This window comes from Sphaeramia orbicularis, chromosome 13 (genome assembly GCF_902148855.1).
Source record: "Sphaeramia orbicularis chromosome 13, fSphaOr1.1, whole genome shotgun sequence".
In the NCBI taxonomy this organism is placed as follows: domain Eukaryota; kingdom Metazoa; phylum Chordata; class Actinopteri; order Kurtiformes; family Apogonidae; genus Sphaeramia; species Sphaeramia orbicularis.
Genome location: NC_043969.1, coordinates 43,710,251 through 43,735,682, shown reverse-complemented (window position 1 = coordinate 43,735,682; position 25,432 = coordinate 43,710,251). Strand labels below are relative to the sequence as shown.

At 37.7% G+C, this 25,432-nt stretch overlaps 1 protein-coding gene across 5 annotated transcripts in view; it reads right to left on the bottom strand.

Moving 5' to 3' along the window:
• LOC115431029 (amyloid-like protein 2) overlaps window positions 1–25,432 on the bottom strand; it is a 123,897-nt gene that overhangs the window by 11,753 nt on the left and 86,712 nt on the right. For 4 of the 5 annotated variants that reach the window (XR_003937047.1, XR_003937046.1, XM_030151264.1 and 1 more), the window contains exons 5-12: window positions 21,009–21,226; window positions 20,570–20,766; window positions 17,883–18,050; window positions 14,412–14,545; window positions 9,921–9,995; window positions 9,426–9,584; window positions 5,439–5,567; window positions 379–478 (exon numbers count right to left, since the gene is read on the bottom strand). Coding sequence is in view for 3 of the 5 variants with exons in the window: in XM_030151264.1 (XP_030007124.1) it covers window positions 379–478; window positions 5,439–5,567; window positions 9,426–9,584; window positions 9,921–9,995; window positions 14,412–14,545; window positions 17,883–18,050; window positions 20,570–20,766; window positions 21,009–21,226 (1,180 nt within the window). In the remaining 2 variants the exon portion in view is untranslated. The remainder of the gene's footprint in view (window positions 1–378; window positions 479–5,438; window positions 5,568–9,425; window positions 9,585–9,920; window positions 9,996–14,411; window positions 14,546–17,882; window positions 18,051–20,569; window positions 20,767–21,008; window positions 21,227–25,432) is intronic. The other variant, XM_030151265.1, reaches the window with a different exon arrangement.

The window sequence follows — 25,432 nt, the reverse complement described above, 5'->3', positions numbered from 1 at the left end:
AATGAAAATAATAAAAACGCACCGGACACTGCTCTGTCTTAAATTGTACCACCGGTGATAGATATTACAGTGGAGCTCCGAGAAAAGAGTGGCAGGGAAAAAAAGACAATTGGTTTGTCCCTGTTTCTGATAACCACTTCATAGACTGGTCTCCTCCTGTATCTGTTTCCCTGCACTGCACAAAGAAAATGTTGTTTGGATGTCAGCGTACCCCAGGTAGAATAAAAAAAAAAAGCAAAAAAGCAGAGTGTATGTATTCAATTTATCTGTGTGGCCCATGTACAAATTCCATCAGTATTTTCATTTCATCCGTTCTTATTACAGCCCACCGTCTCTCATCCAAGACACCCGGAGGCATTTCGTCAGAACACGACTCACCAATTTCATCCTGAATCTCCTCGGCCACATATGGTACTTTGTAGAGCAGAGACAGACTCTGGTTCATCCTCTCCTCGATCACACGCAGGTGGGTCATCACCTGCATGCAGAAAAACACAAAACAGGAGGTCACGTGACTGAAAACCTGTTGCACTCGCTGGAAAAAATGCCCCTTTAAAAACAAATACGAAAAAATTTATACAAGATATTTTTGCTTGAATTAAGCAAAAAAATTGCCAATGGAACAAGTGAAAATTAACTTAGATATAATAAGATTTTCAAGATCTATTATCTAAAATAAGTTCTTACATCTTACTGAAAAGTTACTCTTTAGGTGATTATGTCTTATTTTAAGTGTGACGAGATATTTTGACTAGAAATGAGAAAAATACACTTGGAAAGATTTTGACTCTTCCCAGTGCTTTTGTGATGGAGTGAAGCTGCTGCCCTGAGCAGAGATTTTGTACTTTTACAGGATCTTAATGAGATTTTAATATATGCTACCATTTATCCATGGCTACAATTAATGAGTTTCCATTTCTCATTTCAGATATATTACTTTTTTTTTAAATATATAAGTAATGAATTAATTGTTACAAAACTCAAATTGCTCATCCTGTCTAGACAACAGTTAACACTTGTGTGGTTATGTGAAGTTTTCCATCAAATTCCTAAGTTAAAGACGTCCATGAAAAAGCCTAAACGCTGATTACAATGTACGGCATTCCTGTCAGTTTCACTCCCCAGTTCTCCAGCTTCTCTTCTGCCGTTTTTGCAGTGGAAACATTGTGTAAAATGAGCATTGGTGCTAAATCATTTAAGCTGTCAAAGCGTTGCATCTTGACTTTTCAACCTCTCATTCATTTTTTATCTGCTTGATCTTGTCCATTCTCACCACTCATCTGCACTTATGCCCATCCACATTAAACGCACACACTTTATAAAACAGATATTTTTCCTCTATATTTTGGCCACTTGTCCACACATCTCATTATTTTATTTTTACCTCTGCCAAGGAGGTTATGTTTTTGCCGGCATTGGTTTGTCTGTCTGTCTGTCCATGTGCAAATAACTCAGAAAGTTATGGACGGATCTGGATGAAAACTTCAGTAAATGCTGATACTGGCACAAGGAACAATAATAAAATTTTGGTGGTGATTGGGGGGGGCGGCGGCACTGATCTGCCTTGGTGGAGGTTTGCGCTCTCCGAGTACTTCTCTAGTTTTTAAAAAAAAATAATTTTCTTTTTATTATTTTTTTCAGCCAGCATTATTTCATCAGCATTTTACATCATGTACATAACTTCTGTGTATGTAAAGAAAAATGAACCAAAACATACTCATACATGGAAGCATTGATAGAAATAGTAAAAAATATACACAGCAACCCAAAATAGACTTTCAGGGAAATAACAAATATATTTCATATCCATTCTTTCGTTCCAGAAACCCTTTTGCCTTGTATAAGACGAACACCGAACATTTAAAGTGTGTAGCATGAACCAAGGGTTTACAAGGGTTTATATGCATGTTACTTTCATCAAGCAAAATCAGCTCTTAATAGTGTCACAAAGTCAACACAGTTTTTCCAATAATTGGTGAATTTGTCTGAATTGAGTCTGACAGACAAAGTCAACATCTCCATCCTATAGATGTCACCTATAACCTCTATCCAGTCCTCCATTTTTGGCCACTTCCTGGTGATGGCTTTTTTACCTGCCACCGACAATATTCTGAATAGATACTTATCCCCTGAAATTGTTATCCCACACATTTCATTTTCATAATACTCAATTAACTTCCACCGTCCAGATGTAGTAAAACTGAAGACGGCAACACCAAAAAAGCCAGACATGAGGTTCCAAAACCACAGTCATCTACTTTTCACATTCAGCCTATGTTTGTACAGTGCTTTAACATGGCTTTGAGTTTTTCTTGCCCTTAATAAGGGACCACAACTATGTGTTTATAATACTGTATATTTTAATCATCATTTAGAAATATTAAGCTCCGTAAGCAGCATTAGCCACTGCCATAATGTCCTCCGAGACATATGTTTTTCGGATTATTCAGTGCAGCCAAGAAATAGAGTTTAAAATTTAGTCTGTTTAAAAGACTGCACAATACAAAACGCAAGCTGTTCTCTGCTAGGGACATAAATGTGTCTAAGGGACAGAGTTATTCATGTTCACAAATTTAGATTGTCACAGAACTGGCAGAAATGTGCTTTCGGGAAGGGAGCATATTTCTTAAGATGAACTCAGACTTAAGCACAGCCAGCCGACTTGCAGACATAAAACAAGTCTCTGCATGTAATATTCAAATGGGCTCAGTAGCACTGGAGTGACTTGACAGGATCTACTGCCTGTCAGTCTCGATGATCACCACAGATATCAACTCAGAACTCTTCTGACTGACTAGATAGAGAGAAATCTGCATATTCCATCAATTTTCACACTTCTACAACCAATATGATGTTTAGAAAAGGGAAATATTTCCACATGTTTCTGTTGCCAAACTGGTTGGCAGAACATGGAAAAGCGCCAGCCACGGCAAAGCTGACCATCTCTTGGCAGGTAACTGGTGTTTATTTCCCACAATGATGACTGACGGTTTTTATCTCCAACACATGGCTGCAGTGCACCGGAGCAGCAACAGATGGCAATAATGCACCTTTCCATTACAGGCACATGCGGCGGAACTTCCTGACAATGTTTGACAACACAATCCTCATTATGCAGATTACATGTCCCCGAGTTGGGAATACAGATTTTGATGTAGCATCCTCGCACAAGTTAGGACAGTGTTAAAAGAGACTAACTTCATCCCAGAAAGTCACACAAGACAGTTACATAAAACCAGCAAACCCTTTCTTTACAAAGGCTTCTTTTGTAGCGCACTTCTGAGTCACATCTTAAATCCACAGCAGGTATAGTACAGACTGAAAATGCAGATTTGAACTTGGCAGCAGGAAATTGCGAGTGAAGAAATACCCAGCGTGACAAGTTAAACATTGCAAAAGAATAAGAACAATGAGCACAGACTGCTTCCACTGACTAGCACAGATAGCAGAGGCACATCCTACCAATAATCTAAGTCGTAACCCCTCCAGGCCTTTTCCCCCCCTCTCAATATCTGCAGTGTTGTTATGTATAATGGCGTAGGATAGCTATAAATGGTGTCGAAGGGCAGCGACACAAACAGGCGAGTCCATCTAACAGAGGAGCTTCCAACCAAATCCCTCAGAGTCCAGCATTACACAAGACCTGCGCAATGTAATCTTCGGGCTGAGGCTTAAATGAATGTAACACCCCACCTCCCCACTTCCCTCCCCTCCGTCAGACTGGCCTACTCACCTCCTGGGCTTCAACTCAGAGAAAACACACAGTCTTTCTACCTCCTACGCACAGGGCAGAGAGTCGCAGCTGAGACATCATTATCCCTCCATCTGAGCAAGAATAACAAGAGTGAGCGATCTCGAGTGGCTCAGCATGAGGTCTCAGATTACAACTCAGCTTCTGCCTGGAACGTCTTCATTGTGAAATAATGCGAACCTGTAACGCTTTACCTGGTGCTAATGAACTCAGGGAAGTAATGAAGTAAAACATTAATCTCAGACAATGAATAATATAAATCTTAAGCCTTAGGTTTCTGGTTTTGTACCCGGATTATTCAACTATCAAGACACCTCAGATGAGACAAAGTGCCGGTATTTGTTTCACCTTCTCTTCACTCATGCTCCTTCTATTTTTTAATCAAACATAAATGTAATATATGTAGGTTTCTGACTGTCGATCAGGGACAAGACAAGTGTTTTCAATATATGAGTTTTCAGCCACAGCCATATCAGAAACTGTACACTGTTTACACTGTATGTATGTTCATATGTTCACATGCACATATGTACATTTTATATTATATTTTATGTATATTTTTTCTTATTATTATTTTTCTACTGCAAGTCGTTCTATTTTTACACAGTTTGCACAAGGGTGCTTGCTGCAATTTCATTTCGTTGCAATTTCATTTCACTGTGAGGTACCTGTATATCCACATGTGACAAATAAGGTCTGAATCTTGTAGGATGGCTCCTCTGGCTGTGTATTATTCTGTCTTCAACCCTTTATTGGGCAAGTGACTATATTTTTGATCATTTCCACCATTCATTACAAGACAGTAACAGCACCAGTTACAGTGAGGACAGTGATGGCAACAACCCAATCCAATGTGGTCTCCGCGGTCTGTAAGGTCCACCTCTGCATAAACAGTGAGTGTACCTGCTTTGTTAGGTACCATGGAAGTAATGTACTAATGTAAGGAATGATGTTCAAGAGGGAGGATGTGGATGTGGACAGGGGTCTGGGTCAGCACTTATGTTGGTCTAATGTTCTAAATACATGTTCCTTTTACCTTACATGTGTTTTCTTGTATTTGTTATATATACTTCTTGGATTTTTTTTCTCCCCACTTTCTGGTAAGGAACCAAATATGGTAACTTCAATGACCTTGATTTCCTACATGACAATATATATTTTTTAATTTCATGAAAGTAATAAAGTCTTGTTATGTCCCACAATAACACACCAAGGGTTGAAATTTTGTATTTCAGAGTACAGGGTTATTCAAAAGAATGAACCGATTTCATTACGCAGGACTTTATAAGGAAAAAGCAATAGAAATCTTCAGCCAAGGTCACAAGTATTCTACTCACAATCAACTTTATTTCCTGTCTTACAAGTGTTCAATGTGGCCACCCACCACCTGCAGCACATGCAACATCAATTGCGTATAAGAGAATTCCTCCCGAACGCGTATCAGCATATCAGGATCCACTGAGTTGATCGCTGTTGTTATTTGATGTTTAAGGTCATCGAGGCAGCCATTGGAAAACTTAGAAAAACTGCTCTTTCAATGGTCACTGATGATGCTTCAGAACTGAAGCAATGCGTCATGAAATCGGTTCATTCTTTTTGAATAACCCTGTATTTCTATGAGTGGACTATAAAGGGTTAACATGCTCGGCGATTGTCTCTGGTGGACGTTAGGTATCTAAACACTGACCTGTGACTTCATCTGTGCCGCCTTCTCAGTATCCACAGCCAGGACGTGCTGGTAGTGACGGATCGTGTGCTGGCGGTCCTTGTTCTCAGCACGAACGTATCGCCTCAGGGCCTGGAGGATGCGATGGGGCTGGAAATGGACAGAAGAGAAGGAGGTGTTAGTTATGTTTGGTGGTTCATAACAGCCTTGTAACATGTCTGTATAGCTCAGTATTTAATAGTTTTTACAACTCATCGCAATTCGCAGACATAAATTGTGAGAAAATTGAATTTCTGCATCAAGGATAAGCTTTCCTGACCATTTAATGGTTAAGTTGGCCTTGAAGAAAAATAAACACAATAAACACACCGACATTTTAAATAGGAAATGACACAAAATAAATAATTTTAGATGGATTAATCTCTGCTTATTGCTATTTTTAAATTACAGGTTTATTTGTGGCCTAATCAAAACGTCCCGTGACCACCCTTGTGGGTCGGGAACCAGTGTTTGGGATCCATATGAAGCAGCATTTCTCTAACATAACTGCAATTTCTGAAGTTATACGATAAACCAAAATTCTCTTTTAATTTTGGGGTTAACCAACCAGCAATAATCTCAGATGTGTCACTATTATTCTCCTTATTTCAGAATCCCACTGAATAATAAAATCAAATTCCCATGTCCTATTTAGATTTCAGAATTTTTTCAGGTTTTACGTAATAATCCTCCATATGATGAACTAAAATGACCAAACTCACTTAGCCGTGAACCTCAGATTAGGCTTGAGCCTGCTTTGTATTGCTAAAGATGAACATTACTATATTTTCGAAACATCCCTCACCTTGGTGCAACTAATTATAGAGATGAAAAGAACCCTGCTGTCAAATGTGATTTCTCTAAATCTATTTTATATAACATGACATAAAATCATTTGCAGCACCTTCCGAAATAGTACCATTGGATGATGAATTACCAATTTGGAAGTGCAACAGAACAGGGTAACAATTACTGCTCTTCAAGCCAGACAACATTATTAGATATGAAAGAGGACAAAATAAGAATGTGTGAATTCCCTTTTTGGGTGATTGATACTGGATGGTAAAAGATGAGACCAGTACCTGTGTGAGCTGGGAAAAACATCAAACGACTATTAGATAAAAGGAATTTATAAAAAGCAGGACACAGGGATTATGGCGGCGGGTTCAGATGTGATTGACTTTGTGCTCATGGTGGATTTTCGGATGTGTGTTCATCTGGCTGCTGTAATCCATTCCCCTCATGATGAATTGAAAGTTGGCAGAAGGTCTTTGGACAGGGGATCAGATTAGCCAGAGACCGTAAGTAGAGTGAAAAGGCTCAAACACTGAGGTTAAAAAGAGAAGCAAATGAAGATGTGCCAAAACCTACAGTACTCCAAATGGCCACCAGAGGCTGACCATCTCCTTTAGACTCTCAGGTTAAAATTTGGAACAGAGATAAACATGCTTCAAGTTTTAAAAAAAACAACAAAAAAACCCTGTTCTGTCTTTATAGTTGATTTACCCATTTACGACAACTTTATATAACTCACCTGTTTAAAGTATGAAAAGGCAAGTTAATTAACCCATAAAGACCCAAAACCATCTACCGATCTAAAATGTTTAATAACTTCTGATCCACTAATCCTATCAATACATGTAAATAATTGGTGTAAAATACAGTTTGTCATCTTTTCATAGTCATCAGATATGACCCATTTGGACGTTCAGAGGCTCTGTAGTGAACATGGAAACACCGTCATCTTCTACAACATTGATTCATCAGTAAAACCCATGGAGCTGGATCAATGACAGTGGATGGAGACACTTGTTTTATGTTCAGTTATTGATATGTTTGCTAAAAAAGTAACTTTTTCTTGAGTTTTCTCTGTTTTTGATATACTGTATTAACCCTCAACTTTACTCTGAGCATTAATTAACATCTAAAAGATCAGTATATTAAATATGGGAAAATACATGATTTTCACTAAAAAAAAATGCAAAATACAGAAGATAATACCTCAATCAATGGTGATAAATCACTTAAGAAAGGTTAAATATAGAGAAAAATTAATTTGGGAACTGCCACAAAAGTAGCACCGGATCTTTATGGGTTAAAAAAACATAGTTACTGTAATGTGGTCTTTGCTATTGCAGGTTTTCACTGACAGCTGACTTGACTGTCAGATATTCTGTTTGTTGCACAATTTTTTTTTTTCTAATATCCAGTGGCAACACCGTTAGACTAAGAGGACCTTCAAAGGGTTCGTCACACCCATTCCATGAACTTTAAAGATACAGTATTTCATGCATGGTCTGTTAGCATGACACCAATATTTAGTGTTCATTCAATACAGGTCCAAAAGCTAGTCTGCTAATTAGGGCAGCTACATTAGCTAGTCCGCTAATTAGGGCAGCTAATGCTAATTAGTGAAGATGACAAAGTTGGCATCACTGTTACAAAAAAAAACTGTGTCTTACATTTATTCATGGGCTGAACTTTAACGTGACAGTGCTACTTGGTAGTGTTGTGGGTATATGCTTGGTGACTTTAATCATGGAACTGGATTGATACCAAATAATACACCTTCTTTTACATGGAGAGTTGCTCATTTGTGCATATTCTAATAAACTTTGGAATCCTGATAAACCATCAGTCCCAACTGCAGCTGATACTGATAGTAGTGATGTCCCGATCTGGATTATTTTGTGTCTGATCTGATCGTTTTTTTTTTTTTTTTTTAGTATTAGTTTTGCAGATACCGATCTGATACCGATCTGATACCAACTTTTTACAATAAAATTTTGATTTAAATTTGAAGTCATTATTTATAGGTTATTATATTATTATTTTACATGAGTATTTTACTGAATGTGGAACCTGAACTAAAACAAGTATGACACCTTTGGTCAGGTCAAATAATTCCACAAAAGCCCTGCGTGTTGAAAAAACCCCAACTCGCGCATCACTACCGGACCTTAAAGTGAAAGTGAAAACTATAGACATTTTACTGAGTCCTCTAAGCCTCCTGCTGTTGTGCAGCTAATTTTCCTTTTCCCTACCTCGGAAACTTTAATTGAGGGAGCAGGATGTGTGTTTACCCCCCCCGATACATACACACACACACACACACACACACACACCACACCACCACCCTCCGAACTGGGTCTGGATCGGCCCGATCTTGTGACTAAATTCAATCCGACACTGATCTGTAGATCGAATTGCAACATCCCTAACTGACAGTATGTAAAATGTTCTACGATACCAATATCATCAATATCACGAAATCAATTAATCAGTCTATCTTTAACTGCCAATGTCTTGTATTGCATTATGTTTTATGGAGCAGGTATGTAGGGGATTTATGGTTCTACTGCTGAAATACAGAGTGGTCACTGGTTGTTTAGTCATAACTCTGAGTAACAGCATTGTATTCATTTCTCTTTAAGGAGCTATATGATGTATTTCTAATTTCAACATTAAAAAATATCAAAAACAGCGGAGTGTTTAGAATAAAGAGTTGAGATGTTATGTCCAGAATGTCAGTGTACGGTGTTGCAGAGATATGAACTGAATTTATTCATAGCCAGGAGCCAATGTGTCACTGTAAATGTATGTGACCATCTCGACGCAGTAATGAGTCACTCCAATGCAATGAGAACAAATGTGAGGATGAAGCATGAAAACCTTTGGTGGTTTTAATAGCTGTGTGTGCTTTCCAGTTCATGACTTCCCCCTGCTGTTGAGAGTTTGGGATATTAATACTACATACATGGTCCACCATAGTCACTTCTGACCCCAAACAGGGTCCCAAAAGGCCAGACCACAATAACAAGTAATGTCATATAGCTACATCTGTTTCTGTGTTTGAGAATGAGGTTCAGTGTGAGCCAACAGAGATGTGTGTGAATGTGACTGAGGTTAGGAAAAAGTGCTGTAACAGAGAATAAAAGGTTCTGTCAGAGGCCGGTGTGTTGTGTTTACCCTGGGGGGATCGGCCTGCAGGGCAGCCAGGTAGTTCTCCAGGGCCAGACGGCGCCGGTCATTCAGCATGGCCTCGACCCGGGCGAGGTGAGTCTCCACCAGCTGCTGCTTCTCGCTGGCTGCTTCCTCCTCCAGGGACTCCACCATGGCTTGGAAATGCTAAAAGCAAAAAAATTTATAGCATGAATAACGGTGACCTCAAACACAGTGACACTGCACAAATCTTTCAACTTCTACTTAAAAGCACTGAAAAAAGCTCTCGGTTTCATTCATGACGCCTCTCTGGTTCATCAAGGGGGTTTGTGACTCATTTAGAGGTCTTCCCATTCAGACAGTGGCCTAATTTAGCCTCACAGTGATAAAGATAGAGCAGCCAGGGGAAAGGGATCTTTAATGGCACAGGGAGTGAGGGACCGAAGGCCTGTAACTCGTCATGCCTCACCCAAACAAAGGGGACAAAGGGGGGATTCCCAAATGGAAGGATCAGTGTCTTACCTGGATCAATGTCTGCCTCTCTGCCTTGGGGAGGTTTTTCGCCTGGCGATCGGCTTCTTCCCACTCCTTCCTCACCTGAAGTGTGTGAAACAGGAGGACGAAATTACAAGAGATGCAAAAGGATATGAACAAAGGTGTCACAGATTTCGTTAAAAAAACACCTGAGCTACACTGAAACCACTTATGAAGGAAAGATCTTAGAGGCTGCTGCTCTACTTACTCATTTTTCCAAATGTTCAGTTTTGTTTGTAGATGTAGAGGGTATATTATAAAGGATTTGAACTGAGTTTGACCATTTGTAGATTACTCAGCTCCTCGTCAGTCTCTTTAAGAATTAGTAGACCAACCCTTTAAGACTTCAAGACTTTAAACACATAGTATGTAATACTTTATCTGCACAGGGGTTACTGAAGCAAAACAGAAAGAAATGACATAAACTGATGACACTATGAAGTACCACAGGATTGTGGGAGTTCTTGTTTTCACCCCAACTGTTGATGAAACTCAAATCATGTTGTAGCTTGTCATTTTTTAAAGACTGGACTGTGTTTCAATGGAAAAGGTCACCATTGACCCTGTTCCAGGGTGATGGTCCATCAGGCTGAGAAGAGAGGTGGATGAAGTGTTTACCCATCATGCCTACTGCCTGAAGTATAAACCTTCAGGGAGCAGTGTTATAATCTGGGGTTGCTTCAGTTGGTCAGATGTAGGTTCTGCAGTTTGATTTGTCCAAAGAATTCTGGAAATAAATATTGTGACATTCCATACACTTACTGAAGCAATACCATAGTAAATGTGTGCTGTTATCAGAGCTAAAGCCAAAATAAGTTTGAGCCTATTACAGCATGGGGCTTTTAGCCTGGTTGTGGCCAAGCTGTGTATATATTTATGGTTATTAAATATGCAAGATGAATTAACTTTTCTTGCTGTATGTAAGATATAAATGGAATTTGATACTAAAATGGCACTGTTTCTTCTTGATTATGAGGCTTATTAAGGTATAAATTTAGTATATGACGTTATCATCTTTGCTAAGGTGCCATTTATTGATCTGCAGTTCAGATGAAACTGTTCTGACCTTGTTTGGATGATTCCAAACAGATCTTTAATGCAACTATTGACGACACAAACTGTACTGTGGCTAATTTTTACCTCCACCAAGGAGGTTATGTTTTCATTGGGGTTTGTTTGTCTGTCTGTTAGCAAGATAACTCAAAAAGTTATGGACGGATTCTGATGAAATTTTTAGGAAATGTTGAGACTGGCACAAGGAACAAATGATTAAATTTTGGTGGTGATGGGGGGGGGGGCTGATATGCCTTGGCGGAGGTCTGCACTCTCTGACTGCTTTTCTAGTTTGTCTTAAAACAGAGTTGAGACAGCTATAATGTAAATCAGCTGGAGCTAGCTTGGTGGTTAGCATGGGGTGGGCCACTGGCTGCACATGGTGGTAAGATACTAGTCTTGTATCCAGATCTATGTCCATACTTTCTTAGTGTTGCACAAGTGAGGTTAATTCTCCTGTCAATGTCCATTACCTTGGCTCTGATTAATCTTAAGTTGGTCCCTGAGCTCAACGGCAGCTCAATGCTCCTAATGGGTTAAGTGCTAATGCTAATTGCTAATGCTTGGTGCCATGTGTGCATTAGGATGGATAGAAACTAGAGACTGGGTTTCCCTATAGGGTTAATAAAGCAAGTTAACCTTTTTTAACCTTTAACCAGTTGTGTACATAGGTCTGGTACTCTCTACTATTGCTGTGGAATTGGGTTAACAGTTCTCTGGATTGTTTGGATAGTTCTTTAAATGAATAACACTGGTGTTGGGTGGCGCAGAATGCAGTTTGAGAAACAGTGTTGGGAGACAAGTTGTTTGGGGGAACATAGGCACATGAGGAAGCAATTTGTGGTATTAAAATGTGTAAATCTCAAAGGTGTTTCAAAATTGGCCATTTTCAGGGTGTAGCTGCAGCTCAGAGGTTGTTCTTTTGAAACAGTAACATTCAGATAGAATGATGAAGGAACCCGACAATCCTACCACAGCACAACTGAGAAAAACTTGCTTAAATAAGTAGAATAAATCAAACTCAAATGAAATGGACTGTTGGGCTGACAGACATTTCTCCTAGGCCCTGCTGTTTTTAGATTGTTTTTTATGATAGTGTGGAAATTTTACATGTTACAATCTTATTATATTTACATAATTACATGTTTATTAAATAATTAAACATTTTACACTTATTCTCATATCAGTGTCTAAAAACACATGCTTTATCTTTAATTTTCTACTATTTTATTACTGTCACCATCGCTGCTTTAAATCCCAGAGACAGACTTGTACATCATCCTTATTGTATGGTCTGGGGTCGTCTGTATCTTTATGTATAGTTACTTTTTCATGAGGGAAATTAAAAATGGGCAACAGCCTCCATTTTCTCATATCAAGTATTATACACATTGCACCTTGTTTATTATCTTTGGATACCCACCAACACCAGTCAAAGGGACGACTGATGAAAATGAGCCTTTTGGCTAACCTGGTGTACATTTTATTTTTATTTTGATTAATGCACAATGCCTCTTCTAAAATTGGTCAGTCTTTATGAAACCAGAGAATTAATGAAATGGCATCCGTAAATCCACTGTCTGCCCTGTAAGGCTATGATTAGAGACAATCATTTGTCCCTCTCAGATGCATTTTTCATTTCAATTAGTTCCTTCCTTAAGTGTCTTTTCTAAATTATTGATGTAATGTCTCTCACCATATGTCACTGTGTTATAACAAAATTGCTTTGTGGTGTGCTTATTGGCTTAAAAAGGAACTCATTAAAGAAGAACTGTTAGTTTTGGAGGAATGCCTTTATGCCTGGATGGCTCTAAAAGCCACTAGATTCAGAAGATTTCAGTGAATATTGATCCAGTGCCATGGATAACTCTACATTAGGGTCATATTGTGTAGTCAGGAAATAAAAGCATACTTGTTGCTGCTTTAAAGTTGTTCTATGTAGCAGTGATATTCAAACTCTCAGCAGCAGAGGGAAGTCTGGTACCGGAACACACTTAGGACCAAAACCATCAACGAATCAATGCTATGTATCCACAGACTGTATGAATGAAGCTTATTCTTTACACACAGATCTGTATCATGGTATCATTAAGTTTTCCTCTCTAAACTAAAACTCATAGACACTTGGACACTTTCATTGTCATGACTGCTTTTAATTGTTTTTAGTTACCTTCATTTCAGGTATAGTATATGTTTTCTTTTATGTTAAGCTTGATTTACACTGACCTGAAGAGCACCTTTAATTTCATTGTGTTGAGTCCTTGTGCTAACAACTTTGACAGTCACTCAAAATAACACTGTGTCTTATGATCTTCATGTGCTGCATCAGCTGATAGTTTACATTATAGCTCTGTTAGCTTAGCTCTGTTTTCAGACTGAAAACCACAAATCACCTCTGTTTTCTGTATGGTTTGTGTTGTCAATAGCTGAACTAAAGGTATGTTTGGAATCCAACAAAGAAGGTCAGAGCTGTCACACTTTAGTCTGAACCATGAATCAACATGGCAACTTAGCAAAGATAATAACATCACATTATGACGTTATACCTTCGTAAACCTCAGAAATGAACTCACTCGTGTAGAAGAAACTGCCATTTCAACATCAAATTCATTCTCTTCATGTAGAGCCAGCGTATGATTTGTTGGGGGGGGGGGGGTTGTCAACCACCCCTCTGGTTTTTACATCCCTACTTCTGCTCAATGAATTTCATCTCTGGGGGGATAACTAACCCACTGAAATAACAGGCAGGCTGTGACAGTTTTCTTCCACCTATATCCTACATTACTGGCTCTAACGGTCACCTGAACCGAACTGCTGGCAGTCTCAGAATTCGCAAATGTCCCTATGCATTGGGGCGCTGTAAAGGGGGGGTGAACGTGACAAATTCCTGGGGCCCAGCATTTGTGTATCCAGTGAATACAGGTTAGAAGTTGTGAAAATTTTGTGTAAGATCCATTGCATAATAGATGAATAGAACCCGGGAGTTGGACGTTGAAAGTATGTACAGTTTCACTTTCACTGTTTTTTTGACAAATCGCACCCTGTATAGAGCTGAGTCCAGTGGAGAAAACAACAACAGCGATTCTAGCTTTTACTGACTTCAACAGTTGTTTCTTCATGGTTCTCATCCCATCTGGTCATTTTCAGATGCTTTAGTCAAAGGCCCTGTGGTGTTCATTTTCCTCACCGTGGGACAATGACAGTGACTCTCTAGTGGTCACATAAATCTCCCTGCCCTTCGGTGTAGATATATTCAGTTCATATCTCTACAAACCAACACACTGTCATCTTTGGTAGAACCTCAGAGCTCTTTATTCTAAACACTTAAATGGTACTTTTGTTATTTCTTAACTTCTAAAAGTATAAATATAACACATAAACCCCTAAATCTGTGATCCAGCATCCTGATTGAAGCTGATAGCTCACCCTCTCCATGCGGTTGCGGTGCCTGATTTCCAGCTGCTCCTTGGCCCTCTGGAAGCGACTGTGCTCCTTGTCATCGGCCGGGGTCTCAAAGTAGATGTCCACGTCGTCGGTGGGCTGAGGGGTGGGGGGCACGGCTGCAACATTCAGGAACAGATGGTGAACAGACAGGCCGAGGCGCGACAGTCACAAACAGACGGACGGAGAGACACAGGTATGGCAGGAAAACAAAGACTGGACACAGACACAGACAGAGACAGAGCTGCATGTGGAATGTAGATCGGAGTTACACAAAAACCCTCACAGAATTACTCCTCTCATTGGCATCCATCCAAAGCCAGTAAGTCGGAGGAACTTAAAAGAATCTGACAGTCTTTCCTTTTGCGTTCTTTTTATCCTCCCGTTGGCTCTCTCCTGACAGGTCGCCTCTCCAGCACTAATGGAAATATTTCCATGTTTGACGTCTTGTCATTTCGGGCGAGGCCAGAGGGCTCCTAGCTCCACAGTCACGCAGGACTCCCTCTCTGCACCAGTGCAACTCGCAAAAAACAATAACGCTCCAGGCTCGCAAGTGGGGAGAGACTTCAGTGCATCAAAAACAGGAAACGCGGGTTCAGAAATAAATGCAAAGATTCTACCTAAAGTCTATGGCTTCAGCCTCGGGAAGAACTGAGGATCTGAAATGAAAATTAAAAATAAAATCCAATTTGTTATGGCTGTGGACTGAACCGATGAGTCAATATAAGGTGCAAAAAATGAAAAAAAAAAGTGCTTGCTGATGTGCTGGTGGCATTTTAACAAAAAATGACAGCAGTGTTCTGTGAGCAGACAGACAGATGGACAAGATACTGACAAACACAAACATGAAAATGGCAGAAATGAGATCTGGCAGCCAAAGAAAGAAAACAGAAAAGAAGACAGAGAGTGAAGCTGGCAGGTTAATGAACACAGGCTAAATAAAGGAGGAAGACCAAGACTAGTGAAGGGAAATTATGAATATCTTCTCTTCGTTTAGACTTTTTAATTAAATTTTGATTTTCTGTTTTGCATCCGAAAGTTTGGCTTTTGTTGGGATGGTTTGTTGTTTTTCAACACTGAAGCCAAAATACAATAACTGAGTTTTGGTCAGTTTTTTGGATAAAATATGTTTTTTACAAACTTCTATTTTTTTTATTAAATTTTTTTTTTTGACTTTATTTTTATTGTTTTAGTACAAACATAGAAAGAGTCACAGGTACACTCAGACATTTACATACTGTTTACTGTCCATAGATTGAATGAAAAAGTCCCATTTTTTCCAGTACTTTACATCCTTGTGTTGTTGTAGGTGGAGATTGTAGGTCACCATTTTCATTAAATCGATATGATTGACAATTTTTAATCACCAGGGAGATTGAGGGAGGGTCCTTTTTAGCCAATGTTTGGTGATGGCTTTTTTGCTTGCAGCAAGCAGTATACAAACTTCTCCCTTAAACACAACCTGCTTGAATAGAAAACTGTCTAAAACACAATTCAAACCTATCCCTAAATTACAGGAATAAAGACCCTATTCAACATTTAAATGAGGATAATTGTGTTCAACCAATATTTTTCAGATGGCATTTAGACTTTAATACAGAGTCAAATAAAACCCTCATATTATCTTAATGTTTCTGTCTGATTCTGTTAACGTTGCAATAACCAAAACTAATGAAGCAGCGTGTGCTTTTATTAAAAACATCAAAGTCTATCATGTCAATGTGAGGAACGATTTTATTAATAACACGCTGGATGTGAAAGGATGTTTTATTTAATGATTCAGGGCTGAGATAATTAATCACTTAAACAATAGATGGAACATTTATCCACTTTCAGATGAAAACCTGTAATTATGACATTTTGGTGAATTTTGTGGGCACTAAACTAAATTTTATTACAGTTTGGAAGGTGGTCTAACAAAATAAAATTGTTTTTTATAGGATACAATGGTGTATTAGGAAAAAAAACATGTTAAAGTTGAGGGAGGGGACATTTGTGACATTACAGACACATTTTATGAAGAAGAAGTAAGATATTCTCTGAGATTAAATATATTCATCAGAAAAAATATAAACTTTTTGAAATGTTAATATAATTAATTTACAAGAAAAAATTTGGATTGATATCAAAATGATAAATTTTTGAGGAAAAAAAAGTTAATGTTGTAAATTAATGAAAAATGTACAAGACAAAAGCCTGACCTTTGAGATTAAAACAATACATTTACAAAAGAAATATTTTATATATATATATATATATATATATATATATATATACATATATTTTACATTAAGCTTAAATGTTTACAAGGGGGAAGTCTGAACACTAAAGGTATAAATTAGCGAAGAAAAACAGTATTTTACATTAAACACAAAAAATGTACAGAAAAATACATTTGCAAGAGAAAACCTTTTTTACATTAATGTCATAAATTTACATGAAAAAACTTGAACTGAGCTTAATATGATAATTGTGTGAGAAAATACTGGAAATTTTTGACATTAATGGGAGGGTTTTGACTCAAATTTACATGAAAAGGTTGGATTGTTTTTGACAAGATAATTGTAGATAGTTTTCAAAATTTGCAAGAAAACACAGAACATGCATGTTAAAGTCCAAAGAAAAAATTTGTGAAAAATATCAACATTTTTGTCAAAGAGTCATTAATGAGATAAAAATAAAACATTTATGAGAAAAACTAATTTTTTTTTACATTAAAATAAAACTTTTACAAGGGAAAAGTCAGATTCTCTGAAGGTTAAAGTTATAAATGTGTGAGAAAAAACACTGAATATTTTATATTAAATACAAAAACTTCCCCAAAGGGAAAAAAACATATTCTTTCATTTCAGTCATAAATTTCCAAGAAAATAGCGGAATATTTTCTGAGTTTAAGGTGATAAAAATGGGTAAAATGTAAAAAAAAAAAAAAAAATTCCACATGTTAAAGATAATCCATTGCCTGAGTGGATTGTTTTTTTTTTCTCATAATCTGTGACTTTAATATAAGAATTTTTTTTGTTATTTCTGGAGATATTAACCCCCTCCTGTGGCTTTATTTAGAGTTCAAGGTTGTTCAAAGTTTATATTTTCTTTAGTTAAGATACAAAAGCTGACTGTGCATTCACTAAAAATATCATAGACATTAATAAAGAGGGGAATTAGCAGCAGCCCTGCATGTGTCAGAGGACTAATCAAATAAAAGAGTGAAGGAGATGTTGCGTGCTGATTGTGTCGGAGGTGATATGGGAACAACAGCTGTAGTGACATGATGAGTTTGAGCTGAAGGCTGCAGAACAGGTGTCCACTTACAACCCAGCGCTGCTCTACAACTATATTATCCTCATGTGTTTACCTCAGAGTCGGCAAGAAAGACACAAACAAGAAGAGGAGGAGGAGCAGGAAGAGGAGGGGGAGGAGCTGTTGGGAAGCCGGCCTCTGGTTGGTCAGACTTACTCAGACGTTTGCACACGGCCATGCAGTACTCCTCCGAGTCGAAATTGTTGCGGTTGCCGGCGCAGCCCCCGTATATGAAGCGAATGCACTTCCTCTGGCTCATGTCGAAGTGCCAACGGGGCATGGAGGCGCGACAGGGGCCCGTCTCCGCCTCCAGGGTGCACACGGCTGCCGGGGGACACTGGTTAGATCATCCAGCCACTAGGAGGCAGCACCTCAATCCAAGCTCACAAACTCAGAAAAAGTACCAAACAAGCCCTGCCAGGACTCAAATAACAATTCGCAAAGGTAGTTTTCTACACAACAGTGGTAACAAATAAAACAGGGTGATTTATTCTTTATCAGCACCTCGTCATTTCTGCTGTGAGATGAAGAAAAGTTATTTGCTGATGCTGATCTTGGCACAAATCTGAGCATAATTGCTTACAGCATTAAAATTAAAAAGGTTTGATTATATTGAAGTGCGAGGCAACATTCCAAGACGAGAGAAATGATAGAAGAGACGATGGTACAGCACATATCATATCATTTATTGAACTGGAACACTTTACAATAAGACTACGCTTATGAAAGATTTAGAAATGGTTTAGAGTCAAGTTATTAATTAGGTCGTAAACACTTTATAAGCTGCAGTTCTTGATGGTATTTTGGCAGCATTAAGCAAATATCTCTTAGCTATCAGTCAAGTGAAGTGTGAAGAAACATGAATTCAACTCTCTTATCTTATCAGCCTGTAGAAAATAGAGCCTGTATCGCAGATGTTATCCAATTACAAGCATTTTAGGACCATTATGGGCGGGTTTGACAGATGATTGACGGCTGCAATTACAATCACTGATCAGATTCGTGACTAGAGTTTATGGACTCAACACGGAGGCTTAGAAAAGTTTCTTGTTTTTTCAACATCCGCTCATTTATCCTAATATTCAGTATTTTGATTTAGCGATCCGCAGAACAAAAATGTGTACTTCCAATTTGTAGTGTTTTACCTCTGGTTTGAGCTCCTGCAGCTTTAAGAAACTGTTACAACACATTAGAAAAAACTGCCAACACTGAGAAAACATTTATGCCCTTTGCAGATAAATCTGTCAGTTATTACATAACTGTTGTATCACAGTTAGTGGAGATAATCAATTATTTTGCATAATAATAAAACCAGTTGGAGGAATAATAGACTTGTACTCTATGAGTTACATCTGTCACTTCCACTGGTACATGTAGCAGTCACTAATTTCATTGTATATTTCAGTAATAAACACACTTCTTATGTCTAAGTTATTGAAGTTATTTTTTATTTATTTTATTTATAGACTAGACTATAAATGATTAGTGGATGGAGGAGCAGTGATGTCACTGATTGGTTTTTGAGCTGCAGTAGTTTGGGATTTGGTTAACCCTGTGTTTTTGGAGCTGGAAGTGACCATATTTGGACAACGCTACTGCTAAATGCTACTATTTCTACAGTTTTGTTAATGTGTTATTAAGCATAAATGCATTTGAGCATCTGTCAATAAGAAATTAATTTTATTTAAGAAACAGAAGTTTGACTTGACAGGTAAGACACCTGTCAATCAAAGCCCAATACTGCAGACATCAAACCTTTTGGGCCTGGCATAACTTAACCAACACCCACTAGATCAGTAATCAGAGGATCAAAATACAACAAATTACACTGGAATGGGAATTTTACATTTCTCGAGAGATATTCAGTGTAAGTTTTTATTGGAGCTTATTGGAGCTGGTGGCCGTTGGTGGAATTACAACTTTAACCCATAAAGACCCAGTGCTACTTATGTGTCAGTTCCCAAATGAAATTTCCCCTATGTCTAATCTTTCTTTAGTGATTTATCACAATTTTTTATAATATTATCCTCTGTCTTTTGCACATTATCACTATAAATCAGGTATTTTCCAATATTTCCTACTTTAATTTAACCCATAAACACCCAGTGCTACTTTTATGGCAGTTCCCAAATATTTTTTTCTCTATATTTGACCTTTTCTGTCTCCTGTATATTGTATTTTCCACTGTAAATCATGTATTTTCCTACATTTAATTTCCTATAATTAATTTAGATGCTCATGAAAACTCAGAGTAAATTCCAAGATTATTACATCAAAACAGAGAAAACACACACAAAAAATGATTTTTTCAGCAAAGATATCATTAACTAACATAAACCAAGTATGTCCATCCACTGTCATTGATCCAACTCCATGGGTTTTACTAGTGAATCAATGTTGTAGAAGATGATGGTGTTGCCACGGTAACTACGGAGTCTCTGAACATCCAAATAGGTCATATCTGATGACCATGAAAAGACGAATAACTGTATTTTACACCAATTATTTATATGTATTGATAGGATTAGTGGATCAACAGGTATTTAACAGTTTAGCTCAGTAGATGTTTTGGTCAGTGGTGATGTTTGGGTCTTTATGGGTTGAGATAATTCCCCATTGCTTTTTTTTTGGAGCAGAGGTTTTTGCCCCTTGGTTCAAAGTCAATAAATGGCATTTCTTCATTAAGTGCATTATGAGTATAAATAAACTATTATCCACACTGAGATATGACGGTCTTTATAAGTGTTTATCAATACTTGTAAAGCGTTTACAACCTAATTATGATGCTTTTTTATGGGTAGTATTATTGTAAAGTGTTTAATTCATGAGTAGCGATTACAAACCTTTCACTTCCTGCAGAGTTTTGTCGTCATCTTGGCTGTCTGACATCTTGCTCTGCTTCTTGTCAGCCTCTATGTCTTTTTCGGCCTCCTCGTCCTCGTAGACGTAGTGGTACTCCTCCTCGTCTTCGTCCTCCTCGTCTTCATCCTCGTATACCGGGTCCTCCTTTTGTGTGGGCTGCTCGTCGGCGGGGGTCTCGCTGAGGAGGGGAGGGCATGATTGAGTGAAGGGGTGGAAGCCAGGGAGACGAGTGATTTATCAAACGAGACAGAGCAGCTGCCATAGGTCAATGTCGCGCCACTTTAATTCATCCAGATGGCCAGTAATATCTGCCCTTCAGCAAGAGCGCCGACGTGATACTCGTAATATTTCACAGACACGCCGTAATCAAACACACAAAACTAGACCCCAGTGGCTCTGAAACCGAAGCTGACCGCTCACCTGTCCTCCACCACCTCGTCCTCGTCCAGGTCGGCCTCGTCGATCTCCTCATCCTCTATCTCCTCCTCTTCGTCCTCCTGGGAGGGCAGGGATGGGGGGGCCGACTCCCCGACGCGGGAGGTGGGGCAGCACACGTACTCGGTGCCGTGGAACTTGTCAATGCCACAAGGTAGGAGCATGCCGTAACTGTGAAGCACCATGGAGCTCTTGCCACAGGCCTTAAAGAGAAAGAAGAAGAAGAAGGACAAGGAGAGAAAGAAGAACAAGAAGAAGAAGAATAGGAGGAAAAAGAGGAAGAACAAGAAGATGAAGGAGGAGGGGAAGAAGAAGAACAAGGAAAAGAAAACAAAGAAGGGAGAGGGAATGAAGAAGGATGAGAAGAAGAAGAAGATGAAGGAGGAGAAGAAGATGGAGGAGAGGAAGAAGAAGGAGGAGGGAACAAAGAAGGACGAGAAGAAGAAGATGAAGGAAGAGAAGATGGAGGAGAAGAAGAAGAAGGAGGGAACAAAGAAGGATGAGAAGAAGAAAAAGAAGATGATGGAGGAGAAGAAGAAGAAGAAGGAGGAGGAGGAGGAGGGAAAGAACAAGAAAACGGGGGAGGAAAAGAAGAGGAAGAGGAGGAAGAAGAAAAAGATGATGATGGAGGAGGAGGAGGAGGAGAAGAAGATGGAAGAGAAGAAGAAGAGGAAAATGAAGTACGAGGGAAAGAAGGACAACGAGAAGGAGAAGATGGAGGAGAAGAAGAAGAGGAAAATGAAGTACAAGGGACAGAAGGACAACGAGAAGAAGGAGAAGATGGAGGAGAAGAAGAAAAAAGATGGAGGAGGGAAAGAAGAAAAAGGAGGAGGAGGAGGAGGAGAAGAAGAAGGGTACAAGAAGGATAAGAAGAAGAAGATGATGATGATGAAGGAGGAGAAGATGGAGAAGAAGAAGATGGAAGAGAAGAAAAAGAAGAAGAAAGAGGGAACAAAGAAGGATGAGAAGAAGAAGAAGATGATGGAGGAGAAGAAGATGGAGGAGGAGGAGGAGGAGGAGGAGAAGAAGAAGAAGAAGAAGAAGGAGGGAAAGAAAAAGTGGGAGGAAAAGAAGGATAGGAAGAGGAGGAAGAAGAAGATGATGAAGGAGGAGGAGAAGAAGATTGAGAAGAAGAAGAGGAAGATGAAGAACGGGGGAAAGAAGGACAACAAGAAGAAGGAGAAGAAGATGGAGGAGAAGAAGAAGAAAAGAAAAAGATGGAGGAGGGAAAGAAGAAAAAGGAGGAGAAGAAGAAGAAGAAGAAGAAGAAAGGACATCATGGGAAAATATTACTTATTTATTTCCATATATTGGAGTGTCCTGTTTAAATTGGTAATTTCTTTTGCCTCCTTATGTTTAAAATAAAGTCTATCTATATGTATATCTATAGCTATATATCTATATTTATATCTATATCTATGTCTAAACACTCAACATGAGGAGGAAACAGAAGCCTTTCCATTTCTAACATGGTAATACCTTGTTTCATCAAGGGGAAAATACATCACATCGTACATGCACTATATATGACAGATGAACTGATGCACATCTGTATCTGCTGAACACAGATGTGAACATACTTTCGCATTATATGACTGACTTTGTAGTTTTTCAGTTCGTCTACCCTTTCCTCATAGGGATGCCGGATAAATCTAAATACAACTGTACCATCACCCAGTGTCATTATTGACTCAAACAGGCTGAAGATTTATGAGGATTTATGAGGCAGAAATGGGGAAAAATAAACACTTACTTTGTTGTAAGGTGATTTATTTTATTTATTTATTCCTTTATTTATCAGGGACAATGGAGTGAAATATAGTGGACACAGAGAACAACTGATGTTCTGCACAAATACTATATAGCATTGAATTAATCTGCCACTGCTGTCCCTGGTTGGACTTTTCAACAGAGAAATACAATTATAGTATAAACAACAATAACATAAAAACAGTGCAAACAATATAAAAGCCTATTCACATCTACTACACACACTCACACACTCTGAGAAGAAAAACCATTACATGTTTTAGAAGTGGGTGTATTCTTGTTTTGTTTTCAGCCAGTTCTTAACCTTGGCTGTGAATGTTTTGTTATTTATTGTAAGTTTTATTTCATCTGGCATTGTGTTCCAGATGTGACTGTCTAAGCGAGGTTCTACAGTGGGAGATTTTACAGCTATTGTAGAAAGAGCTGCTGTCTTTGGATGAAACCATGAAGTTTGTTTGTTTGTTTATTTATTTCAAATTTGCATTAAAACTAAACAACAAAAGTATTATATAAAAGAAAGTCCAACATTCGAAAAGGAGCGGGATGAAGTTTAATCTATAACCTCCCGCCCCCTTAACTCATACGTCAACCTACCCTAAATTCCTACACAACAATTTTTTATTTATTTATTTATTTTAACTTTATTTTATAATTTTTTTAACGTCTGTTGTTCTCAACATTTGTCATTTTATGCAACCTTAATTTTATTATTATTATTATTATTATTATTATTGTTATTATTATTATTATTATTATTATTATTTTTTTTTTTTTTTTTTTTTTCTACTTCTCTCTCTTTCCTTCTTTCTTTTTCTCTGCTAAAAGCCTGACTAGGGACTGGAGATGGAAACTAGCAATAGCTATAATCTCCTTATGCGAATCATCAGTTACTACAGCTTGTTTGTAACAGGTAGATGTTATACTATGTCATTTGCATTGTCCCGATCAAATAAACTTAATAAATAAAAATTAAAATAAAACACAAAATTGCAATACATATCAAAGATAGATTGTCCATTTTTCAGCAGCATTTCACATTAAACTAAACTCTGCCCTTTTCGTAGCAGTAATAGTATTATTAAATATTAAAAACAAAAATAAACTCTGTCCATTTCATAACAATAATATACATATTAAAAAACAAGAAATAAACTCTGTCCTTTTCATGACAATAATACACATACTAAAAAACAAAAATAAACTCTGTCCTTTTCATGACAATGATACACATACTAAAAACAAAATAAACTCTGTCCTTTTCATGACAATAATACACATACTAAAAACAAAAATAAACTCTGTCCTTTTCATGACAATAATACACATTAAAAAACAAAAATAAACTCTGTCCTTTTCATGACAATAATACACATATTAAAAAAACAAAAATAAACTCTGTCCTTTCATGACAATAATACACATATTAAAAAACAAAAATAAACTCTGTCCTTTTCATGACAATAATACACATATCAAAAACAGTGGAAGTGGTTCTGGTGCTGATTTATGAACACATTTGTGAAATAATGACACTGAGCAGATAGAGGTATTGTGCAAATGGAAAACTGCAACATTTTACAAGACACTCCGGGTGTCCACAGATCATTAAAAAGTCTTAAATTTGATTGTCCTATATTTAAGGTCTTAATAAACTGATAATTAATCCTTAAATCTGACACTCAAGTCTTAAAAATCTCACAGATACAATAAATAATATTGCTATAATCGCTTTGTAAATCTTTGTAGAGAATTTGTCAAATGTTTAATTAGTAGTAATCATTTTATCCTAACGGAGATGGGAATGAGTGGAGCCTCCATCAGTCATTCATGGGTTGGGGGGGTTCAGGTATGACCTTTAGCAGCTTTAACGTCAGTAGCAGAAACATTAGTCATGGACAAATGGAAATGTAACATTAGTGGATTGAAACATGGCTAAGAATGGTTCAACAAAATAACTATGAGGCATGTTCGACTGATGTTAATGTGAATGTAATGTTGGAAATTTGACCCCCCCCCCCCAAAAAAAAAAAAAATCTTAAAAACTCATAAATTTGAAAAAATATCTGTTGAATATTATGTTGGTTGCTAGCAAGAAAGTAATCACTCCAAAATGGATGACTGATAAATTACTCACAGTAGAAGACTGGATAGAACTTGTTAAAGAAATTTCCCAAATGGAGAAACTGACATTTGCATTGAAACTAGAACATGACAAATTTGAGGAATGATGGAAACCATGGATGGACTTCATAAACATTAAAAAGGAACAAAACGTGCCACCCACTGTTGTTTATATTACTGTTGTTTTTTGGGGGGGGGGGGGGTTTGGTAATTGTTTTATTTATTTTCATTGTGCGTCTTCAAAGGTACAATACAAAAAAAGGAATAAATTCACATTTTATGATACAAGATTTTGTGACACATAAAGTATAACACCCCCCCCCCAAGAACCGATGTGACCGATGTGAAAACCACGAATAAAAACAAATACATGTATATAGATGAAAATCAATATAATTTACAGATATAAACAGATAAGTGATCAGAATAGTCAGAGACAATTATGTTACACTCTTTCTTTAACCATTATGTAAACAGCATCCCACATACTAAGGGTTTTTTCGACTATATAACTGTTG